This window comes from Budorcas taxicolor, chromosome 3 (genome assembly GCF_023091745.1).
Source record: "Budorcas taxicolor isolate Tak-1 chromosome 3, Takin1.1, whole genome shotgun sequence".
Classification (NCBI taxonomy): Eukaryota; Metazoa; Chordata; class Mammalia; order Artiodactyla; family Bovidae; genus Budorcas; species Budorcas taxicolor.
In genome coordinates, this window is record NC_068912.1 from 33,467,905 (window position 1) to 33,486,429 (window position 18,525).

Below are 18,525 nucleotides of genomic sequence, written 5' to 3' on the forward strand. Positions count from 1 at the left end.
CCAGCAAAGCCCCAGACTTGTGCACTGTGGTGAGGCTTACGGTGCTTGCCCCGGCTTCTTGCGTGCCAGCAAACAGCACCATTTCCTCATCAAGTTGAGGACTGAGAAGCAAATGATCCCCTTCACTGCAAACAAAGGGGGTCACAGTAACACTAGTGATCCTTCAGAATTGACACACTGTGATAGTCAAAATGATGGTCTCCCTGCTTCTTGCTCAAGACATACAAGATCTGAGCAGCAGCAAGTACCCCCTCAGCTGCAAACAAAGGGGTCAAAGGTTTGCCGTCAATTCACTTCCAGGCAGAAAAACATTTTCCTCAAAAGAAACAATTTATTTAGAATAAAACAAAAGCAGCTCAACTGTGAGCGCACGTTTGAGTGACAGCTACTTTTAAGCTGTGTGAGCCATAAAAAGGGTTTTTCTTTTCCAGAAATCTTGTGTACACAGCACAAAGCAAGGTCATTTTTTTTTCCACTTAAAACACCGGCATTGGCATCACAATAGCAGATACACAACTTTAAGCTGCCATTTTAGTAAAATGCACAAATACTAAACAGATTAGCTTTCTTCCATCAAGAGGCCCATGTAAACTTCACATAAGCCACAACTTCTCTTCAAAAAGGTCCATTAGAGCTTTGAATTCCATGTCTTCATCCGTTGTTCACCAGTTTTGCTTGCGGGGGGGGGGGAAAAAAAGGTTATTCAGTACAAATGTTTACAATATTAAAAATATATATATTTCCCCTATGCCATTATAGATGAACATAACATTAACAAGACCTTCCTGGACAATCCACCTTGACTTCAAAAAGCACCAATAATACCCACTGGCACAAGCCTTGAAATGAACTTACTGTGAACAGACAACAAGTAGAACAATAGGGTGAATTTTTTTTTTAAAGACTGCAATTAAGGATTATAGGACTGAAAATATCCTTTGTACTCATGTAACTGAGTAAAACATGTCAAAAAAATTTCAGAAAAAATCAAATTTATAATCAATTTACAATCAATATATTCTATATAAGTTAAAAAAATGAAATTATAAAAAGGTGGAGTTTAGTCAAACTTATACCCCCTCTATTTTCATTCTGTAATTTATATGGAGTAATACAGACCTACTCCATTATTGTAGAAAGGGGTCAAGATACAAAACCTTTTAAAAATCCACCTTCATTTATGTTACCAAAGACAGCAGCTGTTATTTTCTTTAAAACACTCATACAATCGCTAAACAGCCAAAGAACACTGTGGGACTTTAACTTTCAAACTGTTTAAATCATACATATAAAACTTCATTAAGCTAGACAGTTCACTGTGGTCACCTGAAATCATTTTCTCCCTTTAGGCACATCACTATAACCAGAATGTTAACAGGGTCAGCTCCATTTCTCTTCCTGTTCTCATACCTAACTCCTATCTCCAAACCAAATACTGTGGCAGAGATAGAAAAAAAATGTCCCGAAATTCTCTCCAAAAACTTTTTCACAAAAAGGTCATTAAGGCCCTCTTCTCAAGAGGATTTCCTAGTTCTGTTACCACAGAGTTTTTGGTGAATGGTTCCTATATGGACCCAAACTGCAGTTTAAGCTGTACCTGCGTAATGAGCAATTTCACTGTCTGAAGAAACTATTAAAAAAATTTAAAAACACAAAACAACAACAACAAAACTGTCAGTGAAAATCTGCTCGTAAAACAGTTTTTAAATAAACTACACAAGTGTTAGACTCTGAAAGCAACACAACCCTTACTTTTGCTATTGTACCTCAAGTGGTCTAACTGAGCTAAGGGCCAGAACATATTACCTTCAAAATGTGACAAAAACTTATTATCAGCCAAAGGACGGACGTTTTAAGATGTAATCCTTAAAGGGGAAACTCTGCTTACTCTCGGGTCAGTCAAAACAGACATCTCAAACCAGGAATTTAAATTTTTTCGTGGAAAACTCTTTATAGGAATTCCAGTAACAACCAACAAAATAACACTAAAAATAAATTGGCTAGGAGCTGAATGATTAATTTTTCATAAACTTTGAAATTGTGATTAAAAATCTAAATTAGCTTGATGGTTCTTTTTTTACCAGTAATACTTAATGAGTCATTTAATGATATACTTAAGAAATTCCATTCATTTGAACTTGAGTTCCAGAAAAATCAATTTAACAAATACATTAAAAAAAAAATAAAAGCAAAAGAAACAACTGGCTGTCACAAAGAACATCCAATGTTGAGATTACAAATTCTGGCTAGTGAGAATTAGAACCAGATTGTTTTAGACAAATGCCTTCATTCCACTCTTAAGTTTAGGTAGATAGTTTACCAATGTTATAAACCTGAACAATAGAATGAGCAACACAAATAAGATTCATCCAAATGATGGCACTCTGTAGGTAAGCACCAAACTAAACATAATTTTGTTATAATACATACATTTAGAAATGGTATCAAGCCATTGTTTCAAAAACACTGAAGCACAAATTGCCCAGATCTAACAAAAGCCACGATGTCAGATAAAGAATCAAACAAACATGGAGCAAAACCCACAGTACTCTACTCTTCGATAAGCTGGCATATCAACTTAAAAAAAAAAAAAAGAAAGCCACATACACTTTGGATTAGAGTAAAATTAGGTATCAAGGACTTCACTCTCTAAAAGAGTAAAATCATTTGTCCAGCCATCTTATCAAAAGGTATTCAAAAGTTAATGGTTAGTGAGACTATTTAAACCGGAAAAAATGTATCTAGCCACAAATTGTACTTTGACCCCATTTATTTATGCATAGACTGCACACTGACATAAGTTTCTGAACAGGTGTCTATTCCATATTAGCGTGTCAAGCAGTTTTTTAAAAGCAAAAGGACCAAAAGTGTTCATTGTAGGACTTCAGGTATTTTCCCTACAGGCACACCAAGGACCTCTGTGCTCATAGCCTATTATCTTCCTTCTCTCAAAATGGCTAGTTTTTCCAGTTTAAAAACAAAAAACACAAAAGTCTCCAAACTTACAAAGAAAACTTATAAATGCATAGTGAAAACTAAAAAGGTATGACACAGCAGTGATGAGGCTTTCATGCTAACATGCATTAGACACCTGTCATAACGGACAATTAAAAATTACATGACGTTTTCCTGGGTTATTATTGGTGCTATTTTAAAACTATCAGCTTTGATAACAGAAAGAAAACAGTTGAGTTCTGCCAGGCTTTCAGTAAGTCACTTACATAGCATAGATACATGACCATGATCCAAAGGTCCTCAAGCTTCTAATCATAATTAAATATCAAGGGCTTTAGCTAAAGTCCTCAACATTTAAACCACAGGGGAAAATACACTTACAAACGACCTGAGAAACTAGGGGTTGGGGGTGGAGGAGGAAAATTAAAAAGACAAGGAAGCCATGAATTAATGTTAAGCAGCAAAAGCTCTTGTTAAGAATCAGAAATTGATAAATCTTCAGTTTTGGAAAAAAATGTGGAGATGGGCTAAATTATTTTATACTAATTTCAGGTCTCTGAGAAAATAAACCACTAAAAAACGGTTTTCCTAAACTGATTATTTCAATTCTCTGTGGCTGGACACCAGCGAAAATATAAACACAAAATTTCAAAGATACTCAAAATACTTTCAATAATGTGAAGTCATCGCTGTTTAAATATGAAAACAAAACTCCAAGCAAAATTTTTAGATTATGTCAAAAGTATTTCACAATGACTTTAAAAAAATTCTGCAATCCAGATATGGGTGATTAATGCCCACTGAAATAAAAGGATGACTTATGAGCCTGCAGACAACTCTTCTTTCTATTACTGAAGTCAGAAATTTGGGTGAATACAAAAATAAAAACTCACCTCTGATGAAAAACACAAGTTTTGAAATTTGCAACAATTAGAACTGTACCTGCTATACCCCTCTGAAAGTCAGTGAAAACACCACCACACACCAATAGCTGACCAAAGAATTGTGATTTTAAAAGCATCTACTCACTTCCTGCATACTAGTGTAAGCAAAAGACAACGTGGTTTGTAACACACTCCTCTATTTTTACTGAACAGCTACAAACCAAAAGTGCATATATGGGATACAGAACTCAAAAACTAATGGTAAAAACATATATGTTAAAGCAAGCTCTTGGGAACACACCATTTAAGAAAAATACTCAAATACCTGATTAAAGTAATTGCAACATTTTATGTATGCTTTACCAGCTTATACTCCTGAGATCCCTGCTCAAATTTCAGCCACACAAATAATATTTCTGGTACAGGAATTATTTACCGACCTACCAATCAAAGTCATTTTTAGGTGTGTATTATCTTTTTACAGCTAGTGGGCTCTTTGTTTTTCAAATTCTAACTTTTCAAATTTCTGGTTTTGTAACTTTGAGGATTTTTTTAAGTTCAAGATTAAAAAAGAAAAAAAATTCGCAGAAAAAGAGGAAAACAGTTACACATAAGAGTGGAAACTCCTAATTAAAGTAAACCACTTGCCTGCTACCTTTAGGGGAGTCCTTTCACTTAAAATAATAGCTAAACTCTCCTGACTTCTATTTTTTAAAGAGGTTTATAAAAATATAAAAAAGAAAAAACCTAAAACTAAACAACTAATTAAAAAGAAATTTTCATCCGATGCTGTATCCCATTACACATCACAAAACAGGAACCATGTCAAAGTACTAAATACAAGTTACACATGGACTTTAAGACGCACCACGGACAATGATCATGACCAGGTAATCTTCTTCAGATTTGGCCAGTGCCTTGGCAGGGGAATCCAGGAACTGCTGGGAGAACTCACAGGGTGGAAAGGCATGAAGGACTCCGGTGTTTTCCTTGTCTTTGTTGCCCCCCACAGGGAGGCTGATCACCCCAGCGGCCTGCTTTTGCTTTAAGTAGGACACGAGGTTCCTAAGTGGCCTCTGAGTAGAGGTGGCAGTGTCTGATGTGGCTGAGGAAGAAGACGACCTGCTATCAGAACTTCCAGGCACAGCCAGAAGAATAGCATAACCATTGGGCCCTGCCACTTTGATGCGTCGCGTTACTTCATCCAACTTGGGCTGGTCCAAACGAAGACGCTGAGTGATCTTGAGCTGGGCCACTTTGCCTCCAGTTGAGCCCTCCACAAGAAGACTACTAGCCACCTGGAGGTCACCCTGCAACAGATGCATGTTGGAAGGAAAGTTGCTGTTCTTCAACAGAAGCATGCCCTGCCAGGCCAAACAGAGTTTGGGAGATGCTGCTGCTGCAGGGGCGGTCCCCCCATCCTGTTTCTGGGAAGGGGACTTCAGCTTCGATGAAGCAGTGCTGGTGCTGGATGCACTCCCGTCAGGCCGATCTTCTTTTTTCAGAGGGCTTTTACCCTCCGTGGAAGCAGCTGTCCGGTGCTTCTTATCCCGTTCAGCTGATGCGGAGTTTTTACGGTCTCGCTTGTCACCCTGGCTCTTCTCCAAGCTACCTCGTCGGTCTCTGATTGGAGAGGGCCTTTCCAAGAGAAGACGGGAAGATCGATCGTTGTCGCTATTGTAGCGATCCCGGCTACTGCCCAATTCTGGACTGCGGTCAGGAGAAGGCGCGCAATGACGTTTTCGTGGACGGTCACTCTCTGGGGACCTATCCAGATGCCGACCCCCACTCTCCTCAGGCAGCCTTCGCTTCCTAGGTTGGTCTCTGCTGCTGGGCAGATCTCGGTCACCTCTGTCCCGGTCCAACGACCAGCCATCCCGCCTGCGATCCAGGCTATCCAGTGGCTCATAAGCAGGCACAGCCGTAGCTGCAGTCCGAGTGCTGCGTTCACGGACTGGGGGTGGGGGTGGAACCCAATCAGAGTCAGGATAAAGGTCCCTATCACGATCTCTGTACAGTAAGGGTGGTGTCCTATCCCGAGCACCCCTCAAAGGGTCCGGTGCCCGGTGTCCAAAAGCATCTGTCACCAGTTCATAATGAGTTAACGGCAGAGGCTGCAGATATTGCTGCTGGTAACGATGTTCTGTGTCTGCAAAGTCTACTCTAAGGCGACGATCTGGGCCACCAAGTGGGAAGCCCCTCATGTGGGTCCAAGCAGCATGAGCTGCATCCAGGCTTTCGTACTGGATATATGCCCAACTATCACCTTTGCGGTAGTCAATGGTGCGTATGGTGCCAAATCGGTCAAACTCCCGTGCCAAGGCAGCAAGAGGCACCCAAGGACCCAGGCCACCTACCCAAAGGCGGGTGGTCGGTGTAGCTTTGCCATAGCCAATTTTGATAGGATTCCGAATGATAATTTTGCCAGACATCGCTAGTTTGGCCCGGTGAGACATATCTAGATTTTCAAATTTGAGAAAGCCATAGGTACTGGTCTGGCCCCGAGAAGGCCTCTTGATGTCTACCTCTGTGATGACTCCGAAACGGTCAAAAGCCCTTCTTAGATCACTCTCGGTCACAGTGATGTCTAGGTTGCCCAAGAAAAGCGTCCGGTTAGCTCGCTGATCATCCTCGGGTGAGATCTCATCTACTTCTCTGAAAGGAGCGGCCCCTGCTCCAGTTCCCACCCTTGGCTCAAGACTGTAGGCTGGGCGCACTCTCTCATAGAACGAGTAGTCTCGCTCTCTCTCCAGGTCTCGGGGCAGTGGTGGCGGAGGTGGAGGGGGCAGGCGGCCAAGGGCCAACTGCTGCAACCGGTAGTCTCTGTATCCCAAGGCTGCACCACCAGGGGAAAGTGATCTCTGGCCTCCACCACCTCCTCCAGGGGGGTGCCGGTGACCACCTACAGAGGACCCGACCACACTGGCTGAAGGAGGATAGGAATCTTTGTCTAAAGGGGAGCGGCTACGGCGCCGGCTCACATACACAGCTTCTATCTTCAGAGGCCGATCATAGAGCACTAGGCGGCCTCTGGCATGCTTGGCCGCCCGCGCGTCCTCTGGCCGCCGGAAGTTCACAAAGGCTACTCGCTCATCCCCGCTGCCAGAACCCGAGAGATGACTGATTTTGACACTTACATCACCGAAGCGTTTAAACTCGTGAAACAATCCGTCCTCCACTGCTTCGTCACTCAGCTGGGACCCCAACTCGCTTATCTTCAGTGTCTTGTATTCCCCGCCATCGCCGCCGCCAGGAGCCGAAGAGGCGGCCCCAGAGGAACGTGACTCCCCGCCTCCACCCCGGGAGCTGCTGCGCGACTCGCCCCCGCCCGAGGAATTTTTGGTGCTTGGGGAGCTGTAACTATGCAAACGGCTACTGGAGCTGCCCCCTCCGGTGTCGTACTCGCGGCTACCACCTCGGCTGCTAGACTTGTCCAGATGAAGGCTGCGCCGCGACCCGCCGCCGCCGTCGGTCTTCCCGCTGCTGCTCCCATTGCTGCCACCAGAGCCCCCTAACTTCTTGCTCCGCTCCCCGCGGGAAGTCGAATCCTCACCACCACGGGAGCGTTTCGGCTTGACCGGAGAGCGCTCTTTTCCCTTCATGGTAGCGGGGCGTCGGAGATCTTCTCCGCGGAACTGACTAACCCGCCGCCCCGCGCTGGTTTCACACAGCGGAACCGCACGCCGCCATCTTGGACTCTGCCGCGGCAGAGGGTCCCGCCCCGCAGTCTTCATTGGTCAATTAGCTCCGCTCTTCTACAGTCTCATTGGGAAAACTATTTGTCTGTCTTTACATCTCCCCGCGCTCCGGGAAGGCGCCCGCCCGACCACTGTTATTGGGTTCCCAACGCCCTAGTCAGAGTACCTCATTGGTTGTATTCGTTGTCCATCTTAACGGTTCCTCGCGCCAGACTGTAGCCCCGCCCCTTGTACTCGACGGTCACCTGACCCAAAGTCTGGAGGCGTTGATTGGGCAAGAAGTCTGCCCTCTAACGGTACTTCTTGCGGGGCGAAAGCAGTGATCCCGCCTCCTCATAACTTTCATTGGTTTATGACCCCGTCCTTTAACCTACTATTTGGGAAGTCAGGCCATATGTTCTAGCATTTTTTTTTTTTTTTCTGAGAGGCCGGCTCACAGCGATCTCGCGAGAGAGAGAAAGCTCCCTCTTTCGATGCCTTTCTTCCAACTCCTCCGGCGGCTGAAAGAAGTTTAAATCTGATTGGATGTTGACGATGAAGTTGATAGGCCGAAATAACTGTCCATCACTCGCTTAAAGGCGTAGGCTCTTACAATGAGGAGGCTGTCTGAAGGTGAAAGAGTAGAATACGTGCTTGCTGTGCGACGTCACTTAGACGTCGCGAAATGGTGACCATGAGACAGTTCCGCCTTTCTGCGTTCGGCGTTTTCCTTTCCAACATTTGTTCGCTCCCACGGCGTACTTGGTTGGGGTTTGGCCCTCGGACCTCAGAACTTCTAGGCTCCCTACCTCCTACCTGTGTGGGACCAGGCGCTGGGCTTCTGCCTCTTCCCTCCCACCGTTGGGCCCGCGAATCCTTCAGGAAACCGTCCCGGGGCGCCCAGCGGACACCATCTTAGCGCCGTTGGCCTTTGCGTGAACGGCCTTTAAAAGCCCCACCCACCGTACGCAAGAAAGCGCTCTGGGGCCTGCGGCGCCGGTAGGGCCAGGTTCACAGTTCAGGAAGGGCCGGGTCACACTAACGCCCGGGGGCGGGGCGGGTCGTAAGCTGAGCTCAGGCCTTTGGGGTCCCGCAGCTCTGGAGCCGGTGCTTAGCCCAGGCTGGAAGTCGGCATTGCTCGGTGCGATTCATTCCCGCCCGAGTGTCCTGGGGTAACCTAGGAAAAAGAGAGACTGAAGCTTCCAGTTTCGACTCCTATAGGCAGGGTAGGGACTCGGGCCACGACGGACGAGTCTGGGCTTCCTGATTTATGTTGCAGATTCACGTAGATTTGGGGTTTTGTCGTCCGATAATATAGCTGCGTTAGATTTTTATATGTTAACAACCTTCTCTGGTAAATAATCGAATGAAATGAATGTACTTTGCTCCCTGCAGATGTGTCGCGTTTTTTCCTGTGGTTTCTTGTACGTGCCCTCACCTGCAGAACGGAGTAGAACAGCCACCGTGCTATCTAAGTCCATCTCTTTTGACTCTGAAAATCATTCGCCGCTTTAAAACCCAAATTTCTTTCCATAGACCTTCATTGTGTCAGAAAGTAAAGCTCTTGTGCGGGGTGCTGGTGATACCGAGTTGATAAAACGTACAGTTTCTATCCGATGAAGGGAGGTAGTGCTGAGTTCATCACAGGGCTAAGCTTTTATGCATTCCTCCTCATGTCCTCTGGGCAGAGGAAAGGGGATTCTTGTATAGATCCTTTCTGCAGCTGCATCTCTCAAGATTCTATCTTTAGGAGACAATGTGACATGTTTTTAAACATGACATCTTTTGAGGTAACTAGGTCCCCCAAACTGGAACCTAAACTTTGAAACTTTTAGAGACTGAAAAGTGTTTCAGTTCAGTTCAGTTGCTCAGTCATGTCCGACTCTTTGCGACCCCATAAATCGCAGCACGCCAGGCCTCCCTGTCCATCACCAACTCCCTGAATTTACCCAAACTCATGTCCATCAAGTCAGTGATGCCATCCAGCCATCTCATCCTCTGTCATCCCCTTCTCCTGCCCCCAATCTCTCCCAGCATCAGTCTTTTCCATTGAGTCAACCCTTCGCAAGAGGTGGCCAAAGTACTGGAGTTTCAGCTTTAGCCTCATTCCTTCCAAAGAAATCCCAGGGCTGATCTCCTTCAGAATGGACTGGTTGGATCTCCTTGCAGTCCAAGGGACTCTCCAGAGTCTTCTCCAACACCACAGTTCAAAAGCATCAATTCTTCGGTGCTCAGCTTTCTTCACAGTCCAACTCTCACAGTCGTACATGACCACTGGAAAAACCATAGCCTTGATTAGACGGATCTTTGTTGGCAAAGAAATGTCTCTGCTTTTCAATATGCTATCTAGGTTGATCATAACTTTTCTTCCAAGGAGTAAGCGTCTTTTAATATCGTGGCTGCAGTCACCATCTGCAGTGATTTTGGAGCCCCCCAAAATAAAGTCTGACACTGTTTCTCCATCTATTTCCCATGGAGTGATGGGACCAGATGCCATGATCTTCGTTTTCTGAATGTTGAGCTTCAAGCCAACTTTTTCACTCTCCTCTTTCACTTTCATCAAGAGGCTTTTTAGTTCCTCTCCACTTTCTGCCATAAGGGTGGTGTCATCTGCGTATCTGAAGTTATTGATATTTCTCCGGGCAATCTTGATTCCAGCTTGTGCTTCTTCCAGCCCAGCATTTCTCACGATGTATTCTGCATAGAAGTTAAATAAGCAGGGTGACAATATTCAGCCTTGACGTACTCATTTTCCTATTTGGAACCAGTCTGTTGTTCCATGTCAAGTTCTAACTGTTGCTTCCTGACCTGCATACAAATTTCTCAAGAGGCAGGTCAGAAAACTGTTTAGCCTTGCGTTTTTAAGAAATTTGGAGAAAGTGAAGATGTGAGCCTTTTATCTAGGGTAGACCATAAAAGCTTAAAAGAAACCAAATATGCAGAAGCATTTATATGATATTGTAATGTGCGGACATAGTCATTCTGTTAAAATAACTTCATAAGGCGTGGTATGGTGTGTATATTATGCTACCATTTGTAGTCTTAAAAAATGATATGCCTGTTTATGTGTTTGTACATTTATATATATATATATATTCATAGAAACAATTGAGACTACTTAGGAGGTTACTGAGATCATGCTGAGGAGAGGGGAGTTGAGGGTCTGGGTGGGAGAAGGACTCAAATTTTCATTATATAGCTTTATGCGTTATTAATACTTGTTTTACTATGTGCATGATATTGCTACTCATGTTTTTCAAAATAGCAATTATTTTTAGCTTTCCTTAAAAAACTTTTAATGGAAAAACTAAAAAATGTACAAAAGTACAATGCTGCCTTGTACCCAACATTTCAGCCATTTTCAGATCATGTCAATCTTGTTTCATCTACATTGTCCTCTTATTCTTCCCCCTCTTCATTATTTTGTTCCAAGCTTATTGGCCCCGGAAATGAAATAAACCATTTCTCCAAGTAATTCTGGTTCTTTTAGTGGGAAATGATACTTAAAGATAGAATTTTTTTTTAATTTAGGCCAATTAAAAAAAATTATTCAAAAGAAAAAAGACTTTACATAGGGGATTTTCATCTGTTTCAAGGTTATATTAATAGAACACAACACAAAATTGAAGTTAAGCCATTATCTGATTAAGCATTATCTTTTATAGCTAACCTAGGAAAGATTAAAGGCAGGAGGGGAAGGGGTCCACAGGATGAGATAGTTGAAGGGCATCATCGACTCAATGGACATGAGTTTGAGTAAACTCCGGGAGTTGGTGAAGGACAGGGAAGCCTGGTGTGCTGCAGTCCATGGGTTCACATGTGGGACACGGCTGAGCAACCGACTGAACAACAACAGCAATAGCTAACCTAAATAAATCAGTGTCCAGGGCGACTGTTTTTGGCCTAAATTGACCTGCTTAGGTGACTCACTGATTTTTTTTTTTTTTTAAGTAAAAATAATGACCAAATAAGTATAGTATCCCAAGTCTCGTAGGGACTGAAGAAGCACAAGAATTGAGGGAGAGAATTCAGAGAATGATACTGCCATGCCTGAGGCTCTGCGAGGCTTTGCTGTTGCTGTTGCTGAGTCGCTTCAGTCGTGTCCAACTCTGTGCAACCCTATAGACGGCAGCCCACCAGGCTCCCCCGTCCCTGGGATTCTCCAGGCAAGAATACTGGAGTGGGTTTCCATTTCCTTCTCCAATGCATGAAAGTGAAAAGTGAAAGTGAAGCTACTCAGTCCTGTCCGACTCCTAGCGACCCCATGGACTGCAGCCTACCAGGCTCCTCCCTTCGTGGGAGGCTTAGGAACTTGATGGAAGATATTGCCTGCAAGTGGCTATGGTAGGAATGCTTATCTGGGGTGGGGGTAGGGGGCGCCAGAGGGGAGGTAATAGCCTGTATCAAGAGGACTGGTAAGTTTAATGGATAGGTATGAAAAGGCCTGGATTCTATTATCAGTAACAGAGCCAAAATGTTGCGTGCGCGCGCGCGCGCGCGCGTGTGTGTGTGTGTGTGTGTGTGTGTGTGTGTGTGACAGAACTGAATAATGAATGACATGACATGTTGATCCAAGCTGTAGTTAAGTGATTTATTTTGTTTTCATTTCCTTTGTGTTCTTTAAAGTATGAAGTGGCTTAGTGAGGTTATATCAGCCTGTATTCACACATGTGCTTTTGAGAGGGCTGAGAGAGGATCAAAGTGACCCACGGTTTAGAGGGGCAAGACTTTGAACACTTTTTCTACTGTTGGTGATGGAGTTGTTGAGGTCCAGTCCAGGCTTTCATCTGCTCTCCTTGTGGTCTATGGCCAGATTTGTGAGGATAACTGACCTGGGTGAAAAGGATCTTTCAGCGGTCATGAAAATAGAGTTAAGCTACCAACAGATTCCCTGAACATCATAGCAGCAAGATGATCTCTCATTTTAGTGCCTTGTCAAAAACCAAAAAATAGTGTTGAGGAAAAGCTACCATTGCCCATTGTGGCTTCAGTGTTGACCCCTTGGAGCTGTACAACTCAAAGCCCCTAGCTGTCTAAATAAAGTGCTTTCTCCATCTCCTTTAGAATCAGTTTTAGATTAAAAAGGAAAAGCAAAAATGAAAGTTACATTCAAGGAGAAAGCTGTGCAATGAAAAGATACCAGTATGTTTCCTGTCAAATGTGTTCTTTCCACCCTCTTCCTTCCTAGGTTTTATGGTTTGTGTATCCTCAATACACACAGAGACAATTATGACTGCAATATGAAATTTACCTTGGGAGCGGAGAGCCCTTTGATTTCCTGGCAGATGCAAAGAGGCCTGAAGCTGGAAAATTTTTTTTAAATTTCCCACTCACAGTCTTGAATTAAATTTTTCTGTTTCATTTTCTTTCATAAAATGAGTGGCCTGACAGTAAGATTTGTTTTGTTTGCTCTCCAGAAAAAGTGTGTGTTTTACCCATAGACATATATGAAATCCCTAAAATAGCAAATAATCATTTAGGACACAGTTTGCACTATAAAGTCACTTGTTTGTGGTTTGTATGGTTTTTTAAAAATAGCTTTATTAAGATATAATTTACATACCATAAAGTTCACCCATTTAAAGCATACAATTCAGTGGGTTTTAGTATACTTAAGCTATGCATGTGGTTCACCCTTTAACACTGTTACAGAAAGACTCTGCTATAATTTTTTCTACATGACTAAGCCCTAATATAATTATCTCTTTCACTTATTTAGACATTTTATAGGGCAGTGGCTAAGAGCATGAACTTTGGAACCAGCCAGCCTGGATTAAATGCCAGCTCTGCTGTAGGTCTCAAAAGAATTACTATCAATGTCTCTGGGCCTTTATTTTCTCATCTATAAGATGAGAATAATCATAAAACCTCTTTACCAGGAGGATTAAATGGGTTAAAACATACAGTTTGACCCTCAGTATCCACAGGTTTTGTGTCCTTGGATTCAACCAACTGTGGCTCATCTGACTATATAAAGAGCTTAGAAGAGTGCCTGGCACACAGTAAGCATGCATTGCTGTTAACTAGTATATTTTCTCTTTGAACTTTAGTATATAGAATTGGATTTATCATAATCCTCAGTTCCTGAGACATAATCATTAATGGTCCACTCATGGAATTTACTTATCAAAACATAGTACATACCCATGAACCTATCACTCAGTCCAAGAAATAGTTACCAGTATTTTATATCTATCTAAATGTTCCTCCCTTATCCATTGCCTGCCCTCATAGATAGCTACTATCCTGAATCTGATGTTTAGCTATCCCTTGTTTAGAGAACTTAAAAAAAATTTTTAAAGGAATTTTAAAGTCCCTGTCATGAAGTTTGAGGAAAATATATATAAAAGTGGATTTTTAAAAATTCCTTAATATATGTGTACATGGGTGCACTCATGTACATGCACATATATCCCTTTAAAGTATATTATTTTAGTTTCCCTTGTTTTGTAACTTTATACTAATTTGTATCTGTAATCTTCCTGAGGCTTGCATTTTTCATTCATAATGTTATTATGACTCTTCCATGTTATCAGAAAACTTTCAAGGAATGGATTATTTTCTTCTATTTTGATGCCCTGCAATCCTTATGCTACCACAGGATGTATTATATTAATAATATAGCTTTTCAAATTCCAGCCATCAAATAAGCATTTCTGGCACCCAGCAGGGCAGATGATGGGAGGAATAACTGCATGTCCTCCTCTTAAGACCACCTGGAAGTAACTCACTAAAATTCTGCTTCTATCTCATTTGCCAAAACATAGACCTCTGGTCCCACTTAGAAAAGAAGGCTGGGAAGTATACTCTATATACTTTAGCCCAGATAAGAATCAGGGGTCTTTAAGGAGAAAGAGGGAGAACAGGCACTGGGGCCACCAACAGTCTCTTCCACAACTATGTACTGGGTGAATTACATGACACAATGCATGGAAAGCTCAAGGTACTTAGCAAGCTTCGGTGAAAACTGTCATTTCATGATTTCACTTATATTATCCAATTTGATCCTCATAGTAATTATATGAGTTAGGGCAAATGTGATTATCTTAATTGCAGGTTGGGAGACTAAGGTTCAAGAGGCTAATTGCAGTTGCTGGTGGTGGTGGTAGTTTTTGTTTATTTCAATTTAAAGAGTCCAAGGGAAAGGAACCATAGGCCAATTCTGGAGTCCTGGCTTCTCTGGACAACATCTACCTTTCATAAAAACCTTGTAGTTCTATGTTCTCTGATTTTCTGAACCTGGCATGTAAATCTGCAAGGTGTGGGATGGAACTTAAATCTACTAACTAAGTCCCCCTGTGGGACACTTTCCAATGCATCCCGTATGAACCAGGTTGTCGGAAATGAAATGGCTCTCCAGCAGGTTGAGGCCTGAACAAACAAATCAGATTACATAATTCACAAATACATAATAAAAATCAAAGCCAGACTTTACTGAGCGTATACTACATACCAGGTATTCTGCTCAAACTTTTCTCCCATTGGCTTGCTTCACCCTCACAACGACCCAAGGAGATAGGCAGGCTTATAATCCTCCCTTTTATTTTAATGCCTTTTTTAAACAAATTTTGGTAGCAAGTGGACTTATTGCAGTGGCTTCTCCTGCTGTGGAGCACAGGCCCTAGAGTACAGGCTCACTAGCTGTGGCCCACAAGTATAGTTGCCCCACAGCATGTGGGATCTTCCTGGACCAGGGATTAAGCCCACGTCCCCTGCACTGACAGGTGGCTTTTCAACCACTGGGCCACCAGGGAAGTACACCCCCCACCCCCAGCTTCTTTATCAGGTAAAGGAAACTGAGGCTTAGAAATCCAATTTGTTTTACAAATATTTAAGAAGAATAATATGTGTAGGTTTGGTTTTTTTCCCAAGTCTGTGAAAGCATTTGATTTGAAGTCGTTCTTACGTATTAGGGGTGACACTGCAGATTGCCCCCCATATCTATTCTCCCTTTCTGTGTTACGAACAGATACAATACTCTGACAGGGAACATTTTATACCAAAAAATTATAACAAATGATATAAACAACTCTTTGAGTCACTAACATAGAATACATATAGTAACTGTTAGTATCTGCCTACTTGAGAATGGTACTTTAACCTCAGTAGTTTATAACAACTGGAAGAAAGTATTTCATTTGATTGTAGGCAGTTTAGAGGTGAAAATTAGCAGTCTTGCAATGGAGATGGGAATTCACAGATTCTCAGTTATTGGACAAAACTTCTAAAGTCAGAGGCAATAAAAGCTTTATTTGCTGCTCCTTATTGAGTATTAGGCAAAATCCTCTTGCTGCTCCTATGTCAGGTGGAGATTCCAATTTAAAGAGCTCTGGATGGTGTAACCTATGTGTCTTCCTATATCTTTCATGTCAAATTCCATCCACCTATAAACACTGATGAGGTTATAAAGTTGATAGAGTGTGAGTGCTTCTGTCACCAACTGTGTTTCAATTGAACAAAAAGTTGTAGATTCTATATTTCCTGGTGTGTTTAGTACATAAATTTTCTCACAGAAATGCAATACAGTTCTGAGATCTCATGAGCCATCTCTGTGAGCCCACTATTAGCAAAAAGAAACCAGCTCTGGGGAAACCCAGCCCCTCGACACAGCCGTAAATAACCTACTGGAAACAAAAGAAGACTTCTACAAATATTTGTATATGTTTGTCCATGACCATGGACAGTATTTCCTGACATTTTAAAAATTATGAGCTCCTTTAACTAATCAATCTTTTTCAAAGTATGTTCTATGTACCCAGCATAGTGAAAGTACAGAGAGAAATTGTATGACACGAACCCTACCAAGAATTTGCTTGGATGAGAACAAAAATCAGGTACATTTAAAATTTGTCACTGAATTATTAAAATGAAAAAAAATTTAAATTAAGTCAAGTATAGAAGTTTAGTGATAAGAGAACTCAGTGTGGGCTGGGGTAGTCAGGGGAGTTATGCGTGTTCCTTGTAGAATTCCAGACCATAAAGAATGCACAGGGTAGAATTCTAAGTCCAAGCAATGTTTCATAACGGTTCTGACCCTAAATTTCCTTACTGTGTAACCCTGAACGATCTTTCCAAAACACAAATCTGATAGTTTCCATTGCTCCGCAGATAAAGATAAGAATTCTTAATATGCCCTACAAGGCCCTATATGGTTTGACCCTTTCTACCATTCTTGCCTCATTTTGCCCTGCATTTCCCATTGGCCTTCTTTCTGTCCCACACACTCATTGAACTCCCTCCCTTCCCAGGGCGTATGCTCTTTTCTACCCTCATCACCATGTGAACTCCTATTCATGCTTCAGGGATCATTTCCAGGTTGCGTCCTCAGGGCAGCCTTCCCTGACTAGACTGAAGTCCCCTATTATAGGCTCTCATTTGCCATGTGATGTGCCTCTCCTTCATTGCACCTGTCACAATTGCAATTTTACACTTGTTGTAATTATTTTATTTACAATTTAGTGCATTTGATTTATGTCTTTCTCCCCGCAAGCTTTCATTAAGGACAGTACTGTGTGTGTCTGGTTACTTACCATTTTATCCGCAGTTGTTAGCACACCATCAGGCACACAATTGATACAAGTTTTTGTTTGATGAGTGAATGAATGAACATAATCTATATCAGTATTTCCCAATATCCCATAAAATGGTCCCGAGATAAAGAGTCAAATGAGCTTAGAAAATACTTTATGCTGTATCGTCCAAGGCTCCCCGATGTATCTTTGCATATAAAACACTCTGGCGAAAAAAAAAAAAACTGTAGCAAATCCTACAGTAAAGAAGGATTCATCTTAATTCAACCACAGAATGTAAACCAGAGTTCCCTAGGATGAACTCTGGGCAGTGTTTCCACTCAAGGGAGGTAACCTAGCTGCCCGTGCTGATGTTTTTGGTTCAGCAAATGGTAAGAAGTGTTTTGTGTCCTGAGAGGAATTTCCCAGTGGTTAAACTGCTCTGGGAATCAAGGCAGATTTAGGATTTAGAATTTGAAAAATGGAGCCACAAGTACAAACAAGTTCTATGAATACAATCTGCTCCATTAGCTGAAGGATGGACTTTCCTCAGCACAGTTTTTAGCAGAATAAATATGTGTTCAAAGAATGAATGGAAAGAGAAAATAACTGTGGTGATAACCCTTCAGCTAGTGAGTGGTCCCATCTTAGGAAAGATAACTATAGTTAAGTTCAAGTGTGAGTGAAAGCTTTTTAAGCTATGATGGTTAATGTATGGGCATTTTAACTAGGTACTTACTTTAACACAGGAATGTACCCAGTCACAGGATTTAAAGAGGCAACACTGACAAGGCAAGTAAATACTGATCTTTGCTTCTTGGTTTTGTGATAAACATTTTGTCAATTGTTATTTTTTTCTAGGATTTAACATTAACTTCCTTTTCTGTCAAATCCAATGTTTTATTTTTCCCCTCAGTGTTCATCTCCTTGATCTTTTGGTATCTTTTTGACTGTTTTCAAGAAACCCTTTTTGAAATTCTTCCTGCACCTGTTTTGTGACCTGCATTTTCAATTCAATAGCATTTCAACCAATATTTATTGATCACCTGTGATGTACCAGACACTGGACTATCATCATTCATTTATGAACTCATTCATCAGCGTTCATTGAGTTCCTACTAGATATCAGGCACTGTGCCAGTGACTGAGATACAAAGATGAACAAGATACAATCCTGGATCTGAGAAGCTTCACAGCCTAGGAAAGTAGACAACTAACACATCATGGCAGGAGGCTATGATACAAGTACAGGCTCAGGGGCTGTGGCCCTCAGAGAAAGAATCAATTGCTTTTCTTGGGGGGGGAGAGATACGTTGCATAGCACAGTGCCTGGCACAGGCTGAACCATCAATAAATATACGTTAAAAGAACAAAAAGCCTTCCAGGCAGAGAGACTAGCATGATTAGGGCATCCTCAGGGAGCCCAGCCTGGGACAGAGGACCAGCTTCTCTGGAAGCATGGCAGGGGTGGTGATGGGGATGTTGATCTGAAAGAAATGT

General features: G+C 42.2%; 1 protein-coding gene across 1 annotated transcript; it reads right to left on the reverse strand.

Annotated features, from left to right (window-relative positions):
- Positions 1-321: 321 nt before the first annotated feature.
- RBM15 (RNA binding motif protein 15) lies at positions 322-7,573 on the reverse strand. The gene is made up of 2 exons (XM_052636717.1): positions 4,708-7,573; positions 322-674 (listed from the first exon to the last, which is right to left on the reverse strand). Exons 1-2 carry the CDS (start codon positions 7,571-7,573, stop codon positions 652-654), a joined length of 2,889 nt encoding a protein of 962 aa, XP_052492677.1. The 3' UTR covers positions 322-651.
- Between the last annotated feature and the right edge of the window lie 10,952 nt (positions 7,574-18,525).